The sequence below is a fragment of the Canis lupus genome, chromosome 21, assembly GCF_011100685.1.
Source record: "Canis lupus familiaris isolate Mischka breed German Shepherd chromosome 21, alternate assembly UU_Cfam_GSD_1.0, whole genome shotgun sequence".
Lineage (NCBI taxonomy): Eukaryota > Metazoa > Chordata > Mammalia > Carnivora > Canidae > Canis > Canis lupus.
The window spans coordinates 29,569,866-29,596,724 of record NC_049242.1 but is presented as its reverse complement, the minus strand read 5'-3'; the positions used below and the strand labels follow the sequence as shown (position 1 = coordinate 29,596,724).

General features: G+C 38.3%; 3 protein-coding genes across 3 annotated transcripts in view; 1 reads left to right on the top strand and 2 right to left on the bottom strand.

The window, feature by feature from the left end:
• The first annotated feature begins 6,299 nt into the window (after positions 1 to 6,299).
• Positions 6,300 to 26,859, top strand: part of LOC119864989 (olfactory receptor 52E8-like) — a 60,969-nt gene continuing 40,409 nt past the window's right edge. Inside the window, exons 1-2 of the mRNA XM_038568860.1 lie at positions 6,300 to 6,615; positions 8,884 to 9,097. The gene's annotated coding sequence lies outside the window, so the exon portion shown is untranslated. The remainder of the gene's footprint in view (positions 6,616 to 8,883; positions 9,098 to 26,859) is intronic.
• OR52E5 (olfactory receptor family 52 subfamily E member 5) lies at positions 9,902 to 10,840 on the bottom strand. The gene is given in 1 exon segment (NM_001388721.1): positions 9,902 to 10,840. A coding segment is annotated over 1 exon segment (939 nt).
• On the bottom strand, positions 22,778 to 23,713 carry OR52E4B (olfactory receptor family 52 subfamily E member 4B). The gene is given in 1 exon segment (NM_001388720.1): positions 22,778 to 23,713. A coding segment is annotated over 1 exon segment (936 nt).

Below are 26,859 nucleotides of genomic sequence, written 5' to 3'. Positions count from 1 at the left end.
GAGGCTGAGACACAGGCAGAGGGAGAAGCAGGCTCCATGCAGGGATCCCAATGTGGGACTCGATCCCAGGTCTCCAGGATCAGGCCCAGGTGATAGCTGGCGGTGGCGCTAAACCACTGAGCCACGCGGGCTGCCCCACCTATTGTTGTTGTTGAGAATTATACCGTTACTCTTTTTTTCCTTGGAATGTTGGAGTGTCAACAAAAGTGTATAGATTATTTTTTTGAAAGGTTATTCTGCTTATGATTATTTCAGCATTTTGAATCTGAAGATAATTCAGACATGATCCCTTTGAGTATTTTTTTTCCTTTCCCCATTTTCTATATTTTTTATGCAAATCCAGTTTGGTGTATATTGGACTTTCCTTATTCAATTGCCTTTATTTTTCACCCATTTTATATTCTATTGTCTTTCAAATTGGACTGCTTTCAGGTTAAGCTCTGCCACTTCAGCTTCATTTTATAAATTGTCAACTCAGTTGTGTCAATCTTGCGTAATCTATTTTTTTAATTAGTTACTATACTTTTAAAATTTCTTAAAGCTATGGTTTTGTTTCATTCAAATAAACATGATAGGTTAATGCTCTTTTTACATGTATTGTTAACGCCTATTTTTGTTTCTATAACCATTTTAAGTGTAATCATTGTAATTTATATCTGAAAACCTCATTTTTCAAAATTCTTATATATAATCCTGTTGATTCTCCTCATGTTTAATAATTTTTGATTGTGAACTCATGATCAATAGAGCTATTTTTGTGGGATTCTTGAAGGCCATCCTAACAAAACTTTATATAAATTTATCCACTTGCACATTCCCCACAGCACATATTGTAAGTTCCAAATTAAACCTACATAAAGGAAACTTGTTTTAGTCTTCCTAAATCTAGTTCAGGACAAAATATGTTGTGTGTGTGTGGGTGTGTACACGCACGCACACACACACATGTATGTGTTTCTTATCTACTCCTTTACTAAAGTTATGTCCCCTCAAGATTCCTGGTGCTGTGGGATCTGTGTGTCTTAATTCTGCTCCTACTCTTGTGAGTATCCAACTTTTGTGTTCTTAATTTGTATGATCATTTAAAATGCAAAGCCCTTTGTTGTAAAAACTGATAAATGTTCCCATTACAGCCATAGATTCAGGCCTATTTAACAGTCTTTTTTCATCTCCAATTGCTTTTTATGTACTTTCAAATTTTCTTACTTTCTTTTAAACATATGCATTTGAGAGGAAGTTTATTGTATTTTACTTTGTTATTTAGCAACGTAAGGATTTTTTTTAGGCTACATGGTCTACCATGAAATGGAAGTCAGAAATGTTTTTTACAGAGAGAACAAGACTAAATTATTCATGTTGTATATGGAATAAACCTTCAGTGTGGAACATGAGAAAATTTTATAAAAAACAAGTCTTTGAATTCTGTAACTTTGTTAGTTCTGTTTGTGTAATTATCTTCTCTCCTTCTGGATCCAGCTGGACAGGTAATAAAGCTGGTTACCTGTTCTTTATCTACCTGAGTTCAAAACATGTACTGAGATTATCTGAAACAATCATTGATCCTGAATTGTTATATTGGTGACCCACTTTGGAGGAAAAAAATTATGAAAAGGTAGATTAAAGCCCTGGTGTCACAATCTAGAGCAGAATAGCTTACCTGAGCTTCTTGTGAAAAGAATAGAAGGAAGGAGAAAATGGAGGAGAACATAGATGGGAAAGAGAAAGAAAGGAGCAGAGGAAAAAAGGAAGGATGAAAGAAGAATGAAGGAAGGAAGAAAGGGAAGGAAGGAAGGAAGGAAGGAAGGAAGGAAGGAAGGAAGGAAGGAAGGGAGGAAGGGAGGAAGGAAGGAAGGAAGGAAGGAAGGAAAAAGGGGTAAAAGGCAAAGAGGTAGGCAGAAGATAAGGAAGGAAAAAGAACAAAGATATTGAGTGACTATGGTTAATGTTTTTATGTATATGATTGAGTAAAAACTCACAGTGAAATAATCGTCTTATCTTTGTGGGGCAGTGAAACTGAAAATTATATACACAATGCAAACAGCTGAGCAGCCTTGTCAAGACCTAAATCTGACTTTCACAGTTGAAATCCAAGATGCGTTATGCTAAAAGTGAGTATCAGAGGTTTTTTTCTCACGAGCGTTTGGGCACATGGATCATTCCTTCACTGTGTGGGGACCAGGAAGAATGAGGTACAATGATCATTACAACATGGTGCAGAAGGAAAGTGAAAGTGGTAATATTAAGCAAGGCAGTATTTGCCCCACAACAGGAAAAAGACATGTTGAGAAATGTAATCTTACAGTCTTAGAAATATGTCATAGTGGAGGGTAGTTGGTTGGATAAACATAGCATACAAACTTCTTTAGACTCCTCCAAAGGCAGCAGCATACCCGGAAAGTCGAGGAATGCACTCTCACCTAGCTCTGAGGAAGCACAGAACATGGATCCATAAACAGACCTCTTTTGGCTCCACCTACAGACAAATCAATATTTACTTTTTCAGGAGCAAGAATGGGTCTGAGGAAACTCATAGCCTCTTTCTCAAACAGGACACAGTTCTTAATTCTATTATAAACATCCAAGTAAAGGCAATAATATCAGTGACTTTGTGGAGGAAATCCACCAAGGTCAGTCCTTCTCTGGAATATTAACTCATCAGGTCCTCTTCCTGCTGTGTCCTAACAGCAATGTCTCTTTACAGACCAGAAGAACTCTGCACAAATTCAAGGACTGAGCAGATAGTGCACTACTCATTTAAGTCCCATGTCAGGTTCCCGATGCCATCCTAGCAAGTGTCAAAGAGGATTCTAAGAATATGTTTAAACAGTCTTGGGCTAGGGAGCAGGTCTGGGTTCAAATCCCTGCACCTATTCACTGAGCTTCTAGTCTTGAGATGCAGTGTACCAATATCCCTCTCCATTATTAACACTGATACAAGAATGGTTGGAAAACATGGAAGGGACACAAAAGGGCCCCTTTCTTCTCTCTTAGGAATCTAAAACAAAACCTGATGATCTACTTAATGTTCACCTGGAGGAGGCAAACAAGCAGCAGTTCAGGATCTGGTTGACAGTGTCTCAGAGAGATGAGAACCATAAAATTACCAGAGGTCTCCTACCACTTCTCACTCTTCCCACTGTATAGCCTGGAGTTCAGCTGACAATCAATATGTACAAATGACACAGACAAGGTTAAGTTTACTAAACAGAGTTCTCTCCTATCTTAGATGCAAGATAAATTTACATTTTCCAGGCTCACCTATAGTTAGGTGGAGCTATAAGACGGAGTCTGGCCAAGGAGATGACACACACCCCTTCTAGGTACAATATTTACAGTCTACTTGAAGTCCTCTATACTCTCTCCCCCTCTACGTTTGCCAGTTGCACTTAATCCACTGAAGATATGAAGCCCTAGAAATGGTGGAACCACACAATTGAAGAAGCTAGGTCCCTGAAAGACAGCATGGAGGACAGCCTCTCCTAAATGCATTGGATGGATGTCATCAAAAAATTAAATTGTACATATTAACCACTGACAAATTGGAATTGTTTGTTTCAACAGCCATCAAGTTATCCTAACACCACAGACACTGAGAAAATTGATAACAATGTTAGAAAAATCACGGCACAAGGAGATCTGATAAGTCTACTAAATAGTAAATCTAGAGGAAATGGTTGGTACAACTTAAAGTAATTGTGTGTGTTTGCAATTATTGATTCCATTTACAAGTTATTATGAAAAAAATTGAACAAACAAAAACAAAAACAAAGTTATTATGATAAATAGATGAGCTTAGCATAAAGTTGGCAGGTGTTCAAGTAGAAATTAATGATAGTAGAGAAAGTCCATATATACAGAGTTTTGAAGGCTTATCCTACTGCTTGGGAGATCAAAGTTTAAGAGAATGTTTTACATTATTTTTGAAAAACACAGACTCATAGCAACCAGCACTGATAAGAGTAGATTATGTGTATAGTTGTCTTACTCAAATCCACTGCCTTAGATAGACACCATTACCTGAAAAGGAGTGGCAGGGTGAACTGGAAAAGACAAGAGAAATGAAAGAAAAATTTAAAATTATGTTTAAGAAAATATGTGCTTGTAATTACTAGTGCTTGGAAATGCCCTGATACAAACAGGTCAGAAATCTGTTTGTTTTTTTTTTTTTTTTTTTTTTTAGAAATCTGGTTTTTGAGACTGTGTATTGCCAAAAACACTTGAGCCTGGCTTTTAAAGAAGTTTTTTGATTAATAATTAAAACAATTATTGGGGCACGTGGGTGGCACAGTTGGTTGAGGAACCAACCCTTGATTTTGGATCAGGTTGTGATCTTGGAGTCATGGAATTGAGCCCTACGTGGGCCCCTGTCTTGGTGCATAGTCTGCTTTAGTTTCTCTATCCCTTTCCCACTGCCCGGCCCCTCTACAACTCTCTCTTTCTCTCTCAAATAAAAATAATAAATAAATCCTTAAACAAAGAATTAAAACAATGATTGATTTTAATATTTTATCAGCTGGAAGCCCAGTCCAAATGCAGTAATGCAAAAGAAGCCACATGCATGGCATAATGTCATGAGGGACAATGAAGAAGACACAATCCTGCAAAGGCAGCACAAGAGGTTATAGAAACAATGGCAAGTTCCTCCCAGAGAACATAACCAATGTCTAGTCAGAGAACTTCCACCACTTCAGTGGATAAAAATGTGGTAGCACCTGCTCCCAAAGTATTCCAGCCTTACCATGGACAAGTTCCTACTGAATGAATTATATGCCTTATTTCCAAATGGGAATTCTAATGACCTGTAGCGGTGTCTGTTCCACCATTATCTATGCAGTGAGAGGAGAAAAAGGATTGGACCATGAGGAATCACGTCGGAACCTGATGCAGAAGACACTCACTGCTTGAGATCTTGGGCTTTGTGCTGCATACAGTGACTACATGAGAGCCTGGCTGGTCTCCCTTAAGAAGAGTGTAAGTATATTTTACATGTGAGAGTCTCTCATATCATTTCTCTTAAGAAATGAACATTCAGTGACTCAGCCTCACTTACAGGAAGCTGGATCTATGTGAGCAGTGTGGCCAAAGGAACGACAGAAAAAGTGATGTAAATCTCTTCCCGATTGAGCCACTAAAACCTCCTACAAGATCCTGAACATTGTCTCCCTTCCATCTCATGACAGCCAGATTCAGAAATACCTGTGGAGATCCATAAGGGCTTAATACATGGAGGATCCACATATGGAAGAGGCTTGCACCCCTCAGTGTTGACATGAAGCAAAACCCCCATGCACTGGAATAGGATATGAAGCAGTTGTAAACTTTTATTATGTTAAGTTACTGTGGTATCTTTGTTATAGTAACTAACTTTACTTGCTTTGAGTAATTCAGTGTATGATGGATTTTGATGTGCACTACCTCTGCTATCTATAATCTGGAGTATGAAAAACTTCAGAAAGCTACAAAGCTGTTCAGGTGAAGTACGAAAATGTAGCTCAATCCTTAGACAATGTGCTAGGAAAAATGGATTAAATCAGCAAACATGCCTGATTTTTCTTTCCAATCTCTGGTCCCTGGTAGCTGAATAACCATTAGTAATTCATCTTTTTTCCTCAGTTGCCCAATTTGCAAAAATAATAATAATTCACGGTCTGTTTTGACTATAATCATTCTAAAAGTAGTTTACCTCTTGGTAATTATGTATGCTCATTCATTCTGTGCTGATCATGAGTAAAGCACTTGATAATTTCAGTTGAGTAGATAAAGATATTAGTAAATGTTATTATTACAAATAGTGCTAATGTAATATCTTATTAAATATAGATATATGGGTAAATATGAATACCTGGCCCATGTCATTGATTTGATATTGATCTTAGATATTATTGACAAAGAGAAAATCACAGAATAATTGTTATATCTCTTTTAAGTTTTAAATTAATCATTCAAATCCCCACGTGCCTAATGAGCTGGAAGCACAATGTCTTCTTCCTGAAGCCACTCACTAAACGTCCCCTAAGTGTTGGAGGTCCCAGGAATTTTCGTAACACAGAGTTGTTAGTCCCCCTTCAAACACCATGAAGAGATTGAGAACTGAATTCATCCCAGTATTTCTATTCCTGTTAGTAGCCACAAGAGAGCAGTGTTGACTTGTAGCTAGGAAGGTTTTTTCTTTCTTCTTTTTTTTTTTTCTCCTGACTAACTCTAGGCTGTGTAGACTCCAAGGTTACAGAATTTTGATGTCCCACACTGGGCCTCTGAGGTCACAGCTCTCATTGTTAACACTAAAAGGTTTAGAATTAGCATATCAGGATGACTATGTATTAAGAGGCTCCCAAACACTACTTTATTCTATATGTAAAATGTAGTTTTGTTTTTTCAACAATATTTAGGTCTTTGTTTTGAGCATTGGTCACCAGCACAGACTCCCCTTTTCCTCCAGATATTTAATTTTTGCTCTCTCTTGCTACTGGATCTTGATTTAAATCTTCACTGATCCTGAGTGGCAGTGTTCAATAGTAGTTTTTGGTTCAAATGGTATAGATCTCTTTCTCAAAGGCTGTGTTCCTTATGCAGATTCCCCTTCTAATGTGACTAACCTGCAAACCAGGCAGTGAGGTGAGTGGCTGGTGGTTGGCTTTTCTCTTCCTCCTTTTCAGGTTTTTAATACACTCCCTTCCAGTACAACTGGATCATAGTCAGCCTGTGGTAGCAAAATGACTCCACAGAGTTTCTCTATTAAACTGACATAACATCTGTACTCTACCAATTTGAAATGGCTTTAGTTTATACTACTTCATTCTACTAACAAGGTATGTCCAAAGACTGTACAAAAAGGACTTTTGTTTTGTTTTGCTTTGTTTTTTCTTTTTTGTTTTTTGTTTGTTTTGTTTTGTTTTTTTGCTATAAGAACTTCGTGGCAAAGTTGTGTCTGTCCCTCATGAGCTGGTTCTTTGGGTAATTCTGTTCCTCTCTCCCCTTTACGTGTAAGAGGACTCACCCTAAAGCCTATCTTAGGACCACTGTGCCCAGTTCCTTGAGCCACCTGCACTGGGCTTGACAATTCTGTGAGAAACTGTCATCCTCTTAACATGAAACTCGAGTATATGTTTTGTCCATTCTTTATTTAGGGATCTACTACTGGGAACTAAAGATGCATTGTAGATGCAGTTGGTTAACTCTTCTCTTAGCCACTTCAATATCATAAACAAGGGGATGTTTGCTGAGCCCCCTGATGTGCCAGAGGCTGTGTTCATCACTACGGAGCATGACAAAAGGTGTACTGGACCCTACATCCCTTATAAAACCCCAATAACAAGTTGTAGTTTCTATAACCATGTACCTGTAGTTTGAATCAAGCTTCTCATAATTATAGTAGCCGTTTGCACTGATCTAGAGAAACCTGGTGGAGGAATTAAGGTCTGAATATGACTAACAGGAATTCTTCTTTGAGTCCCTTCTGGATTTGCACCTGGGAGAAGCATAGCAGAGGTAGGGAAAGCACTCCTTGAGAGACCAACGGAGTAGACGAAATGCTGGGCAATATCACCTAACAATATGTATCTTATTCCTATGAATTGCATCCTTTCTGTTAGATGTTTTTAAAATTAATTTTTATAATCATTCACACAAGGGTCTTATGAAAATTAATGTTATCATGCCCAGATACTATTATACTGCAAGTGTTCAAAACATGTGAGCTTTTGTTTTCTTTGTCATTACTATCACTGTTATCAGTATGTAAGGACATTGAGATTATTACTATCATTTAGGTCATCAGTGTTGAAGTTGGCCCTTCTGTCTTCTGAGGGACAGGACGAAGGTGGTGGTAGATAAACTCTTCCAGCAGCTGTGAGATGGAGGGGAGCCTGTGAGAAAATTCTTTTGTGGAAAATGACAAATGCTGAGTCACACCTATGGCTTTGGCTTGAGGAAATGAGAGCCAAGCATGAGGGTATTGAGAGCCCCTTCATGTAGGCAAGCGGATGTCATTTCTCCTTTTCTGCTCTTACTGAGTGTGGCTCTATTATAGCTGTCTTAAAGCTCACTCTAATAAGAACTGTAGGCGATGGGATTTCCCTGAGGCCTCAAGTCCAGATAGAGCCCTCTTTTATTATTGTTATTATTTACCAAAATAGTTTGTTTTTTTACTTATCAATTTTTATTTAAGTTCTGTTAACATATAGTGTAATATTGATTTCTGGAGTAGACTTTAGTGATTCATCACTTGCATGTAACACATATTACACAAGTGCCCTCCTTAGCACCTATCACCCATTTAGGGCATCCCCTACCCACCTCCCTCCATCAATTCTCAGTTTGTTCTCTATAGTTAAGAGTCTCTTATGATTTGCTTCCCTCTCTCTTTTTTCCCTTCCCGTATGCTCATCTGTTTTGTTTCTTAAATTCCACATAGGAGTGAAATAATACAGTATTTGTCTTTCTTTGACTTATTTTGCTTAGTGTAATACACTCTAGCTCCATCCATGTCATTGCAAATGGCAAGATCTCATTCTTTTTGATTGCTGAATAATATTCCATATTTTATATGTGTGTGTGTGTGTATATATATTTGAACACCACATCTTTATCCATTCATCAGTTTATGGACATTTGGGCTCACTCCACAATTTGGCGGCTGTTGATAATGCTGCTGTAACTATTGGGGCACATGTGCTCCTTCTTATCAGTATTTTTGTGTCCTTTGTGTAAGTGTCTAGCAGTGCAATTGTTGGGTAGGGTAGTTCTACTTTTAGCTTTTTGAGGAACCTGACATACTGCTTTCCAGAGTGACCACCAGTTCTCATTACCACTAATAGTGTAAGAGGATTCTAGATTGGGCCCTTTTAATTCTTTTTTTTTTTTTTTTTAATTTATTTATGATAGTCACAGAGAGAGAGAGAGAGAGAGGCAGAGACACAGGCAGAGGGAGAAGCAGGCTCCATGCACCGGGAGCCCGACGTGGGATTCGATCCCGGGTCTCCAGGATCACGCCCTGGGCCAAAGGCAGGCGCCAAACCGCTGCGCCACCCAGGGATCCCAAGGCCCTTTTAATTCTTTGGGCTTTCTAGCCTCCTGATGAACAGACCCTCTTACTAAGGTAAGGGTTGAGGGTTGTAAAGAACACCAAGCAATGGGGTAATCTGGAGCTGGTGCCCTCACTTCATAACAGAGACTATATATTAGAATGGGTTTTAGTAGGCTAAACCTACATATGGTAGAAGTAACAACCATGCTAGAAATACATTTGTTTATTTTTTTCCAAATCTTTTCATGTTTTACAAACTGCAAAGATTTTTTCAACAGGTTTTTTTTTTTTTTTTTTTTTTGAGTTCACAGTGCCAGACTAGTATTGCTTTACAGCATTTTATTGGCAAGAATACTGAATTTCAAAGAGCTCTAAATGAAATTTTCAGGCATATCTTCTAATCAGGGCCAGGTCTTGAATTTAAATGTAGATCTTACGACTTCCAGTTAATTTCTCTTGCCACTGTATCTTGCTTGATATTGATGAAATCCCACATCTTTTTAAGACATGAACTTTCCCTTCTGACATGTGAATGAAGAGAAACTCCATATAAAGGAAATTATTCAAGGCTTTTTACTGGGGCCACACTTTTTTGCCAACCTTTTTCTCTCTAAAAATTTTGTAATATCAATGTGGTTTAAATGTGAGTGTTTTTTGTTTTGTTTTGTATTTTTCTTGTGGTAAAGTAGAGAAATAGTTTGGGAAGCTTTGAACTATGCTTTCTAGTGGGTGTACAAATAGGAAGAGTGGGGGAAATATAGGTGATTGGCCTGTGTGGGAGTGCTGAAGTCTTACAAAAATATTTCCAATGTTTACTTCTACTTTTATATTATTATTTCCCTTAATTGTCATGGAAAATCCTCCTAGATCTAAATGTCAATAGGCTTTAGGGATAAGTATCCTTAGTACACGCTCTCTTATCTGTTTTGTCCTGACCCCATAGATAACAGGGTTAAGAGCAGGGGGAACAACCACGTACAGATTGGCCAGAAGAATGTGGATGTAATGAGGAATGTTGTGGCCAAAGCGATGTGTCATGAAGGAGAAGAGGGCTGGCAGGTAGAAAGCTAACATGACACAGACATGCGAGCCACATGTGTTGAGTGCCTTGAGCCGGGCATCCCAGGAGGGGAGGTGGAAGACTGCTCGGAGGATTTGGACGTAGGAGAATCCAATCACAGATAGATCAATGTATCCCACTGAGAAAGCAATCAATCCATACACAACATTGACCCTAATATTGGCACAAGCCAACTTTGCCAAGCCCATATGTTCACAGTAGGTATGAAGGATAACCCGGACACCACAGAAAGGCAATCTCAGGATGAGAAATATGAATGGAGTCACAAACACCAAAGTCCTGACTATGATGACTATGCTCAGGATAGCTATCACCTTATTGGTAAGGATCATGCTATATCTCAAGGGGTTGCAGATGGCAATATATCGATCTATGGCCATAACTGTCAGCACCACAGACTCCAGGCCGGTACATATATGGATAGTGTACATCTGTGTGATGCAAGCACCAAACCCAATCTCCCTGAGATTGAACCAGAAAATGCCCAGCATCTTGGGGATGGTGGCTGTGGACAAGCCAAGGTCAGTGCAGGCCAACATGGCCAGGAAGTAAAACATGGGTTGGTGGAGGCTATGTTCCATCTGGATCACGAACAGGATAGTGATGTTCCCCAGAAGGGCTATCAGATACACTGCAAAAAAGGGGAAGCCAATCCAGATGTGCACATCTAGTCCTGGAATCCCCACCAGAAGGAAGGAGGGAAGATGGAACTGTGTATTGTTGGAATGCAGCATATTGCTAGGAATTGGTTATAGACACATTTCTTGCAGGAGTTTTCTGGCTTCCAGGGAAAGACCCTAATCTTTTTTATAGCATGTTGTCTGTTTTCTGAAGAAACAGAAAATCCATTCTTTAATTCCATAATATAGCAGTGGAGACCTAGAGAGGCAATACGAGGCACAATTAAAAAGACACTCACTTCAAAGTATTTGCCTCATCTACATAGAAAACCACGTAGAACATTTTCAAATATAGCAAATTCCTACATGTCTCACATTTTTCTCCCTTTCAGTATCTAAGGAATAGATAAAGTATATTTACCATAAGGGTGGAGGACTGGATACCTGGTGTTTTGGTCTGAGCTAAGTAATGGAATTAAGAAATTTAGACGTATTGGGAGACCATTATGTGATTCTACCAAAATAATATCCCTCCTCGAACTACCACGTCTTATCACTTACTAGGTTATATTACGTTCCCATTCCTAGGCAGTTTAACACGGTTGTTCTTAGATATTGTTAAGAGCCTTTGGTGATTTTTAACCTTCTTTCCTGCCTTCTTCATGCTGCATAATATTAATGGATAATCCTTCATGCTGCCTGAATACTGACAATATGTCTATCTTTCTTAAATTTAGAGAATTACCAAGGCCAGATACTTACCTCAATTTAGGAGGAGTGTAGGCTATACTAGTGCAGTAGTTAGTTTCCCTGATAAGAGTGATAGAAGCTAATGTGTTGAAGTTAGCAGCAGACTTTTTTTACTATAATAATGGCATCTGTCTGGTGTGCCTTGTGATTGAGTCTGGGTTGTAACTGGCCCTGTGCCATGCATGCAATCCGTGACATGGTGGAGCCTGTGTGATTTTCAAATGAGTGCAACCATTACAAGCTTTGCTGTTATAGGATGTATTCTATGGGGTGCTCTGGTCCGTGGGTGGAATACCTACAGTGACTGGGCTTGTTGAGTTTAGGTAGTGCTACATCTAAGACAGTGCTGTATGTTTTGCCTTGATGTTCCTTTGAGTGTAAATGAAGATTTTTTTTTAACATAAGCATTCCCATTAATTGGCATATTTTCTATGGCTGTTTCCACTTTACAATGGCAGAACTGAGCATCTGTATTCAAGACCTTCTGGCCAGCAAAGCTAAAAATTTGTATTCTCTCTCCCTTTAGAGTAAGTTTGTCAACTCTGATTCATAAGAATAAAACTAGCAAGAGTGCCCTACCTATGTGAAAAAAGCCAATATTTTATAAAATGGCACCAAAGACTCTTAAACACGAATTCTGACCTATTTATGTAATCTTACCTCTATGCTTAGGTCAAACCGAACTTCAGACTTTCTGCATACTTTCTTCTCCATGTCATTCTTCTTATTTCTTCTGATGAGGAAATCTTCCCTACCAGCTCCAATCAACAAAATAGTTCTTAGCCCAGATTTAATGACATACCATCATCAGCGCTTTCTCTAAGTGGCTTATTTCAGGATTATTTATTATTTTTGTAGGTCTATTTATCTCTCTGTTATGTTAGCTATCATTGGTTATTAGTAGTTCTCAAAATGTTTCCTAGGCCAGGAGTATGAGCATCATCTCGTAATTTGTTATAAATGCAAATTCTTAGACGCTACTCCAGATTCACTAAACCAATAACTCTGGGGGTGGATGGGGCCCAATAATTTGCTAATAAACCCTCCGGGTGATTCTGATCTCACTCCAGCTTGAAAAACTGGTAGACATGAACTACTAGGGTATAATTTCCTTGAGGTCAAAACCAGTGTCAGATTTATCTCCATGATATCATGATACTTTATTTTTTTAATTTTTATTTTTTTAAAGATTGTATTTATTTATTCATGAGAGACAGAGAAAGAGAGAGAGGGGCAGAGACACAGGCAGAGGGAGAAGCAGGATCCTCACAGGGAGCCTGATGTGGGACTTGATCCCAATCCAGGATCATGCCCTGAGCCAAAGGCAGATGCTCAACCACTGAGCCACCCAGGCGTCCCATATCATGATACTTTATATAGTGATAGGTAGTGATCATGAATTAGTGACAGGCCCTAATTAGCAAATTAAAATTGAGTAGAAATGACAATCTTTCCTATGATCATATATAGTGTTTTAATTTGATTCTGTTGAAACTGAACTGAGATATAACATGGTGTGCAGAAGGAATTTTGAGTTCTCTAGAGAAATATACTTATAAAAAAGTCAATAAGGTAGGATCAGTTCAAAGGAGAAACTGACCTTTCATGAGATTGCATCCGATACTTCCAGTGATACAATGGGAAGCTCTGGAGCTGGAATAGCCCTTCTAAGTTATTCCACAAAGAGGCAAGGAAGCTAGTTATTTGTGTTCCTGTGGTGTCTAGTCACTAGCCATGGGCCACCCTGTGTGATGGGGCACAATTTTGGATGAGATTTTCCTTCTAGGGAGGAATGTAGATGTGAATTCTCAGCATCTGATATCTCCAGCAACTGAGGAATAGGTGGATAGGTCCTAAAAAGCAAACCCGGGAGGGATGCCATAGTAGATATTACAGATGGCATTGTGCCTTTGTTTTCCCTTGGCCTTATCTTATCCTTTAGCCTTGGGAAATATAGTCTTTTCCTAATTATTTTTCTGCATTTGAACTTCACATCTCATTTTGTCTTCTTTCTTCCTTTGCAAATATTCTCTATATTTCTGTGGTTGAAACAAAACTTTAATTTGCTACTATCTGAGGCTTGGAATAAAATTCATGTTTATTCCAAAAAAAAATTCATGTTTATTCCTAGATCAACAAAACAATCCTTCGGAGACTCACCAGACATAATCCCCACTGCCAATGCAGGCACATGTACACACACACACACAGACACACACATTTTAGCATACTGCAGAAAGTCTTACAAATCTCATGCACTGCAATTAACTGTTCTTTGAGAATGCACGTTCTGATTTTTTTTTTCTGGACTTGATACTGAATCTTATGCAGTCCTTATAACTCCAATGTTCCCATTGCATGAAGACTAGAAATAACTAAATATAATAACTGGTTAGGGCATGACTACAAACAGGGAGTGATAAATTCTTCATCTACTAATATATTTCTCATCTTCATAAAATGCTCTTCTCTCTTGGATTTTGAACACCTCTTCTGTTTTCCTTCTAAATCTCAGAATACTCTTTGAAATGTGTTTACTTCTTTTCTTCATCTTTCTTTTCAATAGTATTCTGTCCTTGTCTGTAGTCTCTCCTCATCCAGGTGCCTTTTAAGGATGATTCCGTTCACTTTCCTAACTGCAAGTAACACATTTTTTCCCTCGTGATTCTCAAAAATATGTTTCTAGAAATTTTCTTCCCCAATTCTCTATGTATCTCCAAGTACTTTACAGGATAACTGAAGCCCTTCTTATCCAACAGGTTCTGTAGTTCTCTACTCTGAAAACTTTTCTGTTCCATTTTCCTCAATTTTAGGTAGTGATGCTATGTACACAACATCCCAGGCAAGAAATCTTGAAGATATTTTTAATACTTTCTCTTTTCCATATTCCTGCCTGCTTCACATCTAGTCATCAATTCCTAGCAATTCTCCATTTGAACACAGTTAACTATAATTGGGCAACCAGTAGATGCCTAGTATTAGTGTTTAAAATATTGGATGGTGAAAATCAAATCCAAGCTCTGCTCTCATGATTCATGTAGTCTGTTGAGACAGACAAATATTATCATATATACTTAATAAGTGCAAAGTATCAGTCAGGCTCCAAGAAGAGTCACTATAGACTAAGAGCTTATTTAACCTGGCCAGGGTTCATGGAGAATGTTTTCCTGAGGAAGTGTTAATTGATAGCTGAAGGCTAAGAGTCCAATAATAGTAAGTGGAAGTGAGGAATGAGTATAGAAAAATATTTCTAGTTAATGGGAACAGCTGGGGCAAAAACTGAGTAATCATGTAAACGCTTGTGGTTAATTTTAAGGAGTTTTTCTTTTCATTCTAGAAGCAATGAGAAGAGGGGCACCTGGGTGGTTCAGTGGTTGAATGTCTATCTTTGGCTCAGGTCGTGATCCCTGGTCGGGGGATTGAGTCCCACATCAGGCTCCCTGCAGTGAGCCTGCTTCTTCCTTTGGCTAGGTCTCTCTGCCTCTCTCTGTGTGTCTCTCATGAATAAATAAATAAAATATTAAAAATAAAAATAGAAACAATGAGAAGAAACTATAGGATTATAAAGTACAGTGTAACATGACCTGATTTGCATTTCAAAACATCACTCTGGTTCACTGTCAAAAGTGTGTAATAAAAGGCAGCAAGTACATTTGTAGCCAGGTCAATTAGAAATTTATCACAGACTTCCAGGTTAGAAATGATGGTATTCTGTACCATGTTGTTAGTGATGGAGATAGATTGCAGTTGATCGACTTTATAACAGTTTAATAAGGTTAATCTTCAGAAACAGCTGTCAAATTTATTTTTCTTCCCCTTTGCAGCAACTGAGTAGATTAAAACTTCCATCCTCTTTTAACGTAACTTTTTCTATAATTTATCTCTTCACCAATGGCTCTCAATACTTTTCCTTTTGAAAAACGTGTATCTCAACAATATAGTCCTGTTAAATAAAATGTGATCGAGAAGCAGTGATTCACATCCTAAAAGGGGCTCGATGCAGGGCTATGGCAGAGGGATTGAGAGCTCCTTTACAGTTTGAGAAGTTTTCTGTTCACTCTTCTTGGTGGCACCTACAGTGGGCAGGGCGATGATTATTTCACCAAGCTGGGTTGTGTTTGTTGTATTATTCTTGTAATAAAAGACTAAGTTCGTGTATCAAGGTTCTAAAATCTTATAGGCTGTTACATGTTCTAATAACTTCTCCCAATGACTTACATTTTAAGTTTTTCACCTTCTATGTTTAATATCATCAGCAAACTTACCACTACTATACCCTCTGCCCTCATCTATTATAGAAGTCCCCAGTTCTGAATCCTTTAATTCATTTGACAAATTTAATTCATTTATAGAGTACTTACTACCCACCACGCATTGCTCCAAATGTGGGCATGCAGCAGGGACTGAACTGAAGACCCAATTTCACAGAGTTTAAATTCTATTAATGTCAGTATTTTCCTTCTTGGTTTATGCAAGGTTTCTACTGTCATAGTTTTCCTTCCATTTGTTTAAACTAGTATTTATGGGGAAACTTTTCAAAAATGTGCTTTGCATTCTAAATATACTCTGGATTCAGAATATTCCTGGTCAATAAGCTTATTACCGTTGGCAAAAATTATTGTCTGTTTGGGTCACTGCCTCTACTGTAACCGTTATCATTACTTATGCAGTCACCCTTCCTTTTTGTGTACTTAATCATTTTTTTTCTGTTTAATGAGCATTTCCATACATATTTCCTAAGTTTATCTTCACAGTAATTCTCTGAGGTTCTTTCTTCCTCTCGCTTTCTGAACTTCTTTCTTTCTTTTCAGGCACTCAACTTTCTGCTATACTGTTGTATTTCTTCCAGGGACTAGCTTCTATTCTTTGCCACAGGATTAAATAATTTCTGTATCAGGTTCCCAGGCTTCTCATCTTTCAACCTGTCTGTTCCTTTTTCTCAGATGTGTTGTAACCTCTTCCCGCTAGGATGTCTGTTGCCAGTATAAGAGGTTCCCCTCTGAGATAACAAAATAGAAGGACGTAGAGAAGAAAAGGCTTCATTTGGGCCAGATAATGAGGGTTATCATTGGTATTTTCCTTTGTGTTTGCATGTGACATTCTTTGTTATATGTCTGTATCTAGATATAGGTTCTTGGGTTCATAGATGTCAGTTTGTTATTCATCACTGTGAGAGTTTTGCTGTGTATTTTTGTGTGAGTGACTGATGTGCAGCTATGAATCCAAGTTGTTTTCAACACACCTCCCCTCTCTCTCTCTTGCTGTACCAGTTGGAGATGGCCCCAGCTACAGAGACTGTGACTGAGCCACCAGAGCTCTCTTGTCCCATGGACCACTTTGTTACTGCCATTGTGAACTCTTTTCCAGCATAAACAGGGACTAACTCACCTACCTCTGCTCAGCATCTGAGAAATTGTTTGCCAAGAACTGGATGCCACAGACTGCAAGCTGCTTGTGATTGAGTTCCCAGTAGCCAGAGCCAAGGAGTTATACAAGAACTAGTCTCCAGGGAAAGGCCTCTCTCAGTGAGCCATGTCTCTGGACCTAAAGTATGGGATAGAAAATTTCCATATCCCTGAGGATAGAGCTTTATGTTTTCTGGTTAGAGATACCTTCTGGTTACGGATGATCTGCAAACTACATCCTCTAGCAAATGCCATCATCAAACAGGTCCCAGATTACTAGCCAGTCAGAGGCTTAATGGCTTTCTACTTACACTTTAAATTTCACTGTGGTTCTTAAATCATGTAAGAATACCTAGGAACACAAACATAGCATGTGGGCGGCAATTACATGATTATTTCATTCTTATTTTTTTAAATTCTAACCTTCAAGGCAAACATATTAGATTTGATTTCAAAGTGTATTAGGCCACATTATTTTTTAAAAATCAGGATTACTTTGGATAACTCTGGGTTTTATTAAAAGGTTAAAAGGAAATTCAAATCTCTTTTAAGGGGACCCTGGGAAGAAAAAGAGACCGTATCTAATATCACAGATATTATACTGAAAAAAATATAGATTAGTAATTGAAAGGAGAATATATAAGAATTCAGGCTCTCAAGATTTTGTTCAGAATTTTCCCCCAGCTCTTGATTTATGTGGACCAATGTGTTGGATGTCTTCTCTTTGCCTTTCTAAGACCATGCATACTCCGTATCATGGAGGACTCACAAGTATGCACTGCATCAACATCATCCCTTGCCCTTTGGCATCTAGTTGGGTTAAAAAAAAAAAAAAAAAAAACAGAAAGTACCATCAGAGAATAGGACAGAAATAAAGTCAGTATATTCTGGGTTCCACCTGTTCTTTCCTTGCAGGTGACCTGTTGGCCATTATGGGCTGAGTGAACTCCTCAAAATAAATCCACTCCTATCAGGTAGCATTCTTCATAATACTCTCTGAGCCTCTAAATTCCAGGAGCCACTTCTTGTCTTCAGGTGAATAAGTTGTAAATATCCCACACTTGTACTATCCTTATAATTTTCCTACATCGTGCCAAAAGTTTGTCATAATATAAGGGGCCCAGACCAAGTTTGCCAACTAAGGATGTGTGGCATTCGGAGCCCTTATATAACTCATATTTGTTGATGGAAGTATAAAAATCACAAAACTACTTGGGAAAACTGTTGGGAATTTTCTTAAAACTTGACATGTGGAATATGGAAGGGTCTCCAGGCATCTAGCATTTTTTACAATGTTTATTTTGTTTGTTTTGGGTTTTTTTTTTTTTTTGGACCAGGATAATATTAATACTCTAAGTATTATGAGTTTTAAATTGATAAACCACTTAGTAGGCCACTGTTAGAACAGATTTAAGAAGATAGTATATCTGGACTAAATTTCATGAAAGTTTACTTCTCTATTTGAGGTTATGTATTCTCCTAAGGTGCTGGTGGATAACAGGGTTAGAGATAAGCAGCATTAATATTTAATGAGCTAGACTGGCTTCTGTATTCTGTAAAGTACCTAGTGATGCATAAAGCATTCCCAAGGAGGAGTCTCTAGGAGGGTGGAGTGTCTAGGAGAGCAAAGTTTATAGAAAATGGCATTGTCTTGGAACATTTAATCTAATAAAATATAATTAAATATGAAATTGTATTTTTCTCATTTCCTCAATTATTTTATCTTTTGTGTATTTTTTCTTCTTATGTCATAAATATTTACTATTAAGCCTATGAGTAAATGCATTTAATATTCACAGATATTAGTAAATTTATACCATATTTAACACAAAAATAAGCATGTGTGCATATATATACATATACACAGCTTCATACACAAACCAATATTCAAACTGCATACATGTTATTCTCAGAAAACTGGGGCCATGCTCCAAGTCCAGCACAGTATAACTTTGACATAGATCACGAGAGTGAGAAGGGAAGTTAGAAATTGGAAAAAAAAAAAAAGAAATTGGACACACTGAGGCTGGATGTAAAAATGTATGCAGGGCTTGCCCTACCCTGTATGCAGTGCCTGGACAAACATTTTTGTGGGGTTCTTGAATATATTAACAATCTGACCATGAATGTATTATAATAATCATCGATCTTATGTAATACATAATAATTTATCAGTGAAGATTTAGGATAATGGGTAAAGAATTAATTACATATTTGGTAGTGGTCCAATCACTGAAAATGAGGATTCTTTGTAGTTTCCAGGTAATTTCTTCTTTCTCTTCAATTCCATGAACTATCTTTTTTTTTTTTTTATAATCCCAAATAGGCCATTTCTGGCCATTTCATTTTCCCTGACACAGAAAGAAGGTACTAACTCTATTATTACTTACAGTGCCATGGCTCTTCAGAACCATAGATTATTTTGCCTCTAGCATTTTCAAATTCCATTTATTTAATTCTGTTTGCATCATTACTTAAGATGCTACATCATCCATTGTATTACTTGTGAATAACAACTTCCAATGACTCTCTTGAAGGTTCTTTTTGTCCTTCATTGATGATGACCATAAATGTTAGGCTTAACCAGATCATTCAGGAAAATGTGAATGGTAATATTTTTCTGTTTGTGTTAAATTTTTTTTTAATTTTATAACATTAATGTAGAAAAGTGCATCTTTCAGCCACCTGAAGTATTTATGCCCTCATCACTTCTCTGTAGAACGTGATCTTTTTCCGTTCTGATTGCATTGTTGCCTTTCACAGTGTCACCAACTTGGAGTGTGGGTGAAGCATGTGGGCAGAGTGAGAAGAACATTCCCATTCATACAAGGAATACCTCTATCTCATCTGACATTACCTAACATTGACCCAGGAAAGCATGTCATCATATCAATTGGAGATAAAATAAGACAGATTGAAAGTACTTGGTGGCATTGCAGAACAATGGTCTCAAAAGCCTCTGGAATAGATAGATGCAACCAATTCTGGAGGAATACCTGATGGGTGGTATAGAGCCTGTGTAGCAAACGGGATTATCATTCTGGGTACCAACACCAAGGTAGGGGAGGCAGTGAGGTAGAGGATATATGTTGCTCCCACAGATATCCTCTGGTGCTTGTTCTGGGAGGCAGCATGAAAGGTTGAACACAGATGAGTGGGAGTCAGTGAGCAGCTTTAACATGTATGTCCATCCCAACATTCAGGAGAAGACCATTGGTTAAACCAGAGCCCTGAACTTCTCTTATGTCTGACATAAGTGATGACTGGGAGTCATCATGTCAGCACTATTGTGGTGCCTCCATCTCATGTAATTCCATAAAAGAAAAACTTTGGTCTCTGGAAAATCTCAGCTGTTTACCAAGCCAGGTTTGAGCCATGAGATCTCAGGACAATCCTGTAGATGTGGGTCACAAAGCTCCTTAGGGCAAATGGCTGATTTCATAAGCTGGTGGATATAGGAAAAAGAGAATCCTAGAATTCTCCAAAGAGGAGAATTGAGGACTGGGTCCATATGTGTCTTGTCTAGGCTCAGAACACCCTGCCCAGACAGCATTGCTATTCCCAGACAGCCTCTATGTACCAGAAGCAGACTTAGAAAATTTTGAGGATGCTACTCCAAAGCACAGAAGTCCCCTGGAAAGGGAGCCTAAGACAGGGACTCTGCTGAATAAGGTCTAAGTAGTTTGCTCATGATCCATCTCAGGGCTAGCGTTATTGTGAATCCCAATCCACATTGTGTGCACTATTACTTTTACATTGAATTTTCTAAATATCATATATGGATTCAACCAGAAAGTTACTTTATACATGCCTTTCATATCATTTACAGAAGAAAACACTGTCTTTAGCATGCTTATATGTGATACGGATATGGATGACCAGGGAACTGGCCAGTCCTTACCACTTACCACTGATGGACCACACCAACGAGGATTGAACCACCTTTAGTCACTGTTACTCTTCTACTTGCTCCTGTGCTTAGAGTTTCTGTAGTCTCCTTTTTCTCATCACCCACACCAGTGCTAGGCTACTTGCTTTCTCTCTCACACTTTTCTGCATATCTCCACATGAGACCAATGGTTGAGCCTCAAGTACATACATAAAATGTTTTTGACTTAAATGTCTTACAAGGGCAGCTCCAGTGGCCGCAGCGGTTTAGTGCTGCCTGCAGCTCAGGGTGTGATCCTGGAGACCTGGGATCGAGTCCCACATCAGGCTCCTTGCGTGGAGCCTGCTTCTCCCTCTGCCTGTGTATCTGCCTCTCTCTCTCTCTCTCTCTCTGTGTCTCTCATGAATAAATAAATAAAATCTAAAAAAATGTCTTACAAGAGCTAAGAGTTTGTTGTCAAATAGTTTTATATCAGTAATCTACTCTTGTTACATCAAAATAATGTTAAATATGCATATATTTTATGTACACTAGTTCCTGCCATTCTTTGGACCTTGGTTTTCTTATTTGTAAAATAAAGGGGAAAGATCAGAAGAATTTTAACCTCTTTCTGACTTTAAAACACTTTGTTCCTATAAAATTTTAGAGCCATGAGATAGGCTAAAAAACAAACAACTTATTCATACTCACAGGACTCAACTTATTCACACATAGGGTACTATAGAATACGAGAATTTTGCTTTGCCAGTGTCAAATTTCAGGCCAAAAGCTACCCAGATTCAGAGAAATTGTCCAATTTACAGATTGCAACAGTCTGATTGTTGCTTTCTTTGTATTCTTGGTTCTATCTACCCTGATTTTCTGATTTTACCCTGGGGTGTTTTTGACTATTTTGTTTATCATCATGAAAAAGTAGAGAGTGGTTCTAAAACAGAGGATATGATGGAGACTTCTGATTTCTTAGAGGGATTGCCCTGGTCAGTCATACATTAAAGTTCAGTGTTTCTTTCACCTAGTTTGAAGCAAGCCAATGAGCTTAATAGGAAGACTGCTTTTGTGCCTAAACCACAGAAAAATGCTGATTTCCAAATTTTAAGAAATTTTGTATATCTGAAGGTAAATAGTGTAGCATAGAATGGAAATGTTAGGTATAATTCAATTGGAACTAGACACAGAATTCATACAATTATTCACATCTAAAATGCCTGCTTCAAGTGAGAAAATAATACCACGTATCCTTAATGCCTAAGCTGTAGTCTCTCACATTCCACAATTCATAGATGCTTAGTTTATTGGAGAAATAGTGAAGACAAAGTAGAGAGATATAGAGATAAAGAGAAAGGGAGAGAAAAAAGAATGATAAAAAGGAGGAAGAAAGGGAAAAAGAGGAGAAAAGAAAGGAGATGGGAGGAATCATATTAGAAAGAAAAAGGGAGCAAGAATGACAATAAGAACAAGATGGAAAAATTTAAATAAAAATAAGAAATGATATTTTTAAAAATGAGTAATGACTCTAAAGAAAGAAGACAAAACTTGAGGACTAATATACAGAATACAAATCTATAGAACAGATGCTCTAATTTAAATTAAACATCGTCACTGAGCCAAGGCGTACACTTTATTATTATTTTTTCACCTGCAAAATGATATTATTAGATCAGGTTTTCTTCAGGGTCTAAAATTACCTAAAGAAGAGACACATGGAGAAATGGGAGAGTTCTCACCCTTTCTCAACAGTCATTCTACTCCCAAACCATTGCTGCCTCCAGGACATCTTCCCTTTCCATCAGTGCTTTGCCTTTGTCTGGTTTCATGGGGTTTCATGGGAACAGAGTGGGCAGCAGAGGTAGCTTTGGCTTATCTCCCAACTCTAAATGAAATTCCAATAAAAAATAAAAATATGGCTGCTACTGTCTACTCTAACAGGAAATCTAAAACAGGGGTGAGGTGAGACTATTAAAATGTGGGTGGTAGGTGGCTATGCCTTCCAATGTTGACACAGAGCTCTTATTTCTGTACAAATATCTTCACAACTGTCTCTCGGATCTGCTTGGTCCTGACTCCATAGATGACTGGGTTGAGGGCAGGTGGGACAACCACATATAGATTAGCTAAAAGGATATGGATATAGCGGGGGATGTTTCGACCAAAACGGTGTGTCATGAAAGAAAAAAATGCCGGTGTGTAAAAGCACAGCATGACACAGACATGAGAACCACAGGTATTGAGAGCCTTTAGTCGGGCATCCCGAGAAGGAAGGCGGAAAACAGCTTGAAGGATAAGCACATAGGACGAAGCAATCAGGATCACATCCACAATGATATTGGAAATCACCATGAGCCCATAGATAATGTTGACCTTGATGGGTGCACAGGCCAACCGGGCAAGACCCATGTGCTCACAGTACGTATGAGGGATGACGTGATGCCCACAGAAGGGCAGCCTCAGAATGAGAAACACAAATGGAGTCACCAGAATTAAATTTCTTCCAACAACAACAGAGGCGAGGATGCCGATTGTTTTATTGGTGAGGATCATGGTGTACTGGAGAGGGTTGCAGATGGCAACAAAGCGGTCATAAGCCATGGCCACCAGGAGAACAGTCTCCATGCCTGTGAACATGTGGATGAAGAACATCTGAGTAAGGCAGCCCCTGAAGCTGATCTCTTGGAGGTTGAACCAGAAGATGCTCAGCATTTTGGGGATGGTGGACGTGGACAGACCCAGATCGATCATAGACAACATGGCCAGGAAGTAGAACATGGGCTGGTGGAGACTGTGTTCAGTCTTGATTGCAAACAGGATGGTGATGTTCCCCACGAGGGCAATCAGATACACAATACAGAATGGGAAAGCAATCCAGATGTGGACAGTTTCCAGCCCTGGGATTCCTAGCAGGTGAAAGAAGGGGGGATGGAACTGAGTGTCATTGATGGAAGTCATTCTCCTAGCAAGTGTCACTGAATTCCCGTTAAGATGCAGGGATCTCAGTCTCTTTATGGTCTTTTCTTATCAAGGTCCTAGAAAGTGAAAAAAATTTTTAATTGGTATGCTAGAGGTAATGGCGGGAGTGGTTGATTACAAACATTAGAGAGTCCCTTCTTTCCAGAAGGTAATTGAATAACTTTCTTAATACACATTATTGTTCTGAGATTCTTCATGGTGATATTATCTGTACCTTAGATTTATCATAATATGAGATCTTTGAAGGAACCGAGAGTATTTTGCACAGTTGTGTGTACTTATCTGTTTGCTATTTTCTTCCATTTCTTTTCAAAATAGTCTAATGTTACTTTTGGGACATTGCTATATAAATTGTTAAAGAATCCAAAGTCGAAATGAGAGTGACTGACTTACACCATTGTCTGTCTTTTGATCTAATATATGTAGGGATTTGCATCATGGTTCCTATACAGTTATGTGACATAAGGGAGGATAATATGATGGTCTTTCTTTGAATTTCCCTCATTCTATCTCTACTATAAGACCATTGTTGTTTTTGATGCTTCCTATTCTTATAGAATGGCTTGGTTTGCCATTGTACACTTTCAGGCTCCAGTTTACTCTGCTGTTCCCTGATATTCTTCTAATAAATGGCCATTTGCTTATCAGGTAAATTATGTTCATCTTCCTTACAACATATAACACGAATAAGGAGCATAAAAATTACACCTTGTCCTAAAGTTGCACTTAGCTTCAGGTATGAATAGATCAAATAAGTGTAATAATTTAATAAGATCAAATTTCAAAGACAAATTAAATGAAGATGTTATGAAAATATCTCCAACAGTGCCACAGGAGGGTATGGTTCCAAGTTTTTCAGAATTCAGCTGTTGAATAGAATCAGGATTTGTGTATGTTTATTGTGTGTATGTGGGAAAGCATGGGTGTGAGTGTGTGTGTGTGTGTGTGTGAGAGAGAGAGAGAGAGAGAGAGAGAGAGAGCGAGAGAGCAGGAGAGTTATTAAAACTAATTATTTCATATATGTGGTTGTACAGAACTCTGCTGGCTAGTTATTGCAGAATAGTAACAAGTAGTTAATAACCCCCTGTTCTATGTGAGTAAGAGGAGCATTTCTTGTCCCCAAAGATGATGGGCAGAAAATTGTTTGTATATAGGGAGAAAACAATGTTTGCTAGTGTTTAGGGGAGGATGCAAGATTGAGAAATCAGAGGGCTGTGGTTGCTGGAGCTTAGAAAAGTCTGAGGGAGTAGCTAGAAGGACATATCATGAGATACAGTCTGCAGTTAGCCCCATCTTCAGGGTGGCTGTTTTACAGGAACTCTTTGCCAGCTGAGGGGGAGATCTCCAGGGGAGTGACAGAGGGGACTCTTTCCTGACAATAGAGTTCAACAGGACATCTACCCTCTCACAATTTTGATCAGAAAACTTACCCTCTTTCTGTTGCAGCTATGTGCCACAAATAATGGTAGATAATGTGGGGGCAATAAGCTCAAGGATTATTCCTGGTGAACACGGAAATAGGTTCATCTTTTTCTAGATGTGCACATTGACAAAAAGCCCAGACCCAGAGCCAACTTTAAAAGCCCAATTGATAATGTTAGAGATCTTTCCCTTTTAGTGCTCACAAACTCTCAGTTTATTGAAATTGTGATTTTTCTTTTATCCTACTGGTTCTTCTTTTCTTTGACTCTAATACTACAATATTATAGATGACTTATATGGAGTTTAGATTCATTAAAACATGTCTTGAAATCTTGCTATACCATCTACTAGCTGGAGATCCTTGGACAAATTCCTTTACTCTCTAGATCAGACTTTTTTTTTCTGTAAAATTGGGTGAATAAGTTCTATCTAATATGATTTGTTTTAAGCACAAATAAGACCAAAGCATATAAATGACCAGCTTTTAGGATATATTAAATAATAGTAGTTATTTAAATTATTAATCCTTCCCCAATTTTTCTTTTAACTCTAAACAGCTAAAAATGTCACCTATTAGCACAAGTAACTTACTTAATTGTAAAGAATTTATTATTTATAAATAACTCATGGTGGTTATAAGGTAAGATGAAAGAAGATGGTACAGGATATCCCAAAGTGAATGAGTAGCACAGGGTTTCATATTTAGACTTATATCTAGAATTCTTTACATACACATAAACTTTATGCACACATAAACTGATGAAGTTCAGTCTGAAAGCAAACTGTGTTCTCTCTCATTCTTACAGATTTCTTGAGCTGGGTGGAATCAAGCAGTGGATGGGAGTGGATACCTTCTTTTTAGGCACTGTGATAAATGAATGGGCAACTTGGCAGAAAATTAGAGGGAAGAATTGGATATGGCTGAGCTAACAGATGCATTGGGCTCCAATAAAAAGGGGCTTGGATATGCTACCATAAAGTAGTAGGTCCACGAAGTAGCCAAATTAGAATTGACAATCTCTAAACCAGGAAGAAAAAATGAGATGATAATGCAGACCAAGTGCGTAATGTCTATATCATCTATTTGGCTGTGACATCAGTTACACCTCTACATCTAACCTCAAACATATGATAGTGGCCTGCAATAGCCTCCTTATGCTTCCTATGAACCACAGCAAGCCTAGTTGTTGGATCTGCTTCCCTGCCAACAGTTTGGTAGCCAGAGCAATCTTCATTCTTTGGTGATAGAAGATGTGGTAATGCTACTGTAAAACTATATGTGGCTTTCTGGCTGTGAGGGGTGTACTATGTGTGGGTGAGAGAAACAGGGAGAAAGAGAAATAGGGAGACAGAGACAAGAGAGAAATTATGCATATTACCTATTGGTGTATCTCTGTGCTCAATTTCTGATGTTTATTCCAATCAATCCCATGTCCTCTGTAGTGTTCTTTTGTGAAGAGAATAGACCATGGGGCTTTGGTAATGCCTAAGTAGGGGAGAGGCCATTCTCCCTTTCTATCCTCATTTACCTCTGCTTCTCCTGACTATAGTATCTCATCTCCCCTGTCCATGTATCCTTACCTTTCTAATATTTCCTCTTTCAGCCTTTGCTTGAAGCAGTATCACAGCATGATCCCAGGTGCTTACACATGGTGACCTGAGCCCCTTCAAGCCTCAGGGGCTCCATCCTGTCACATGGAGAA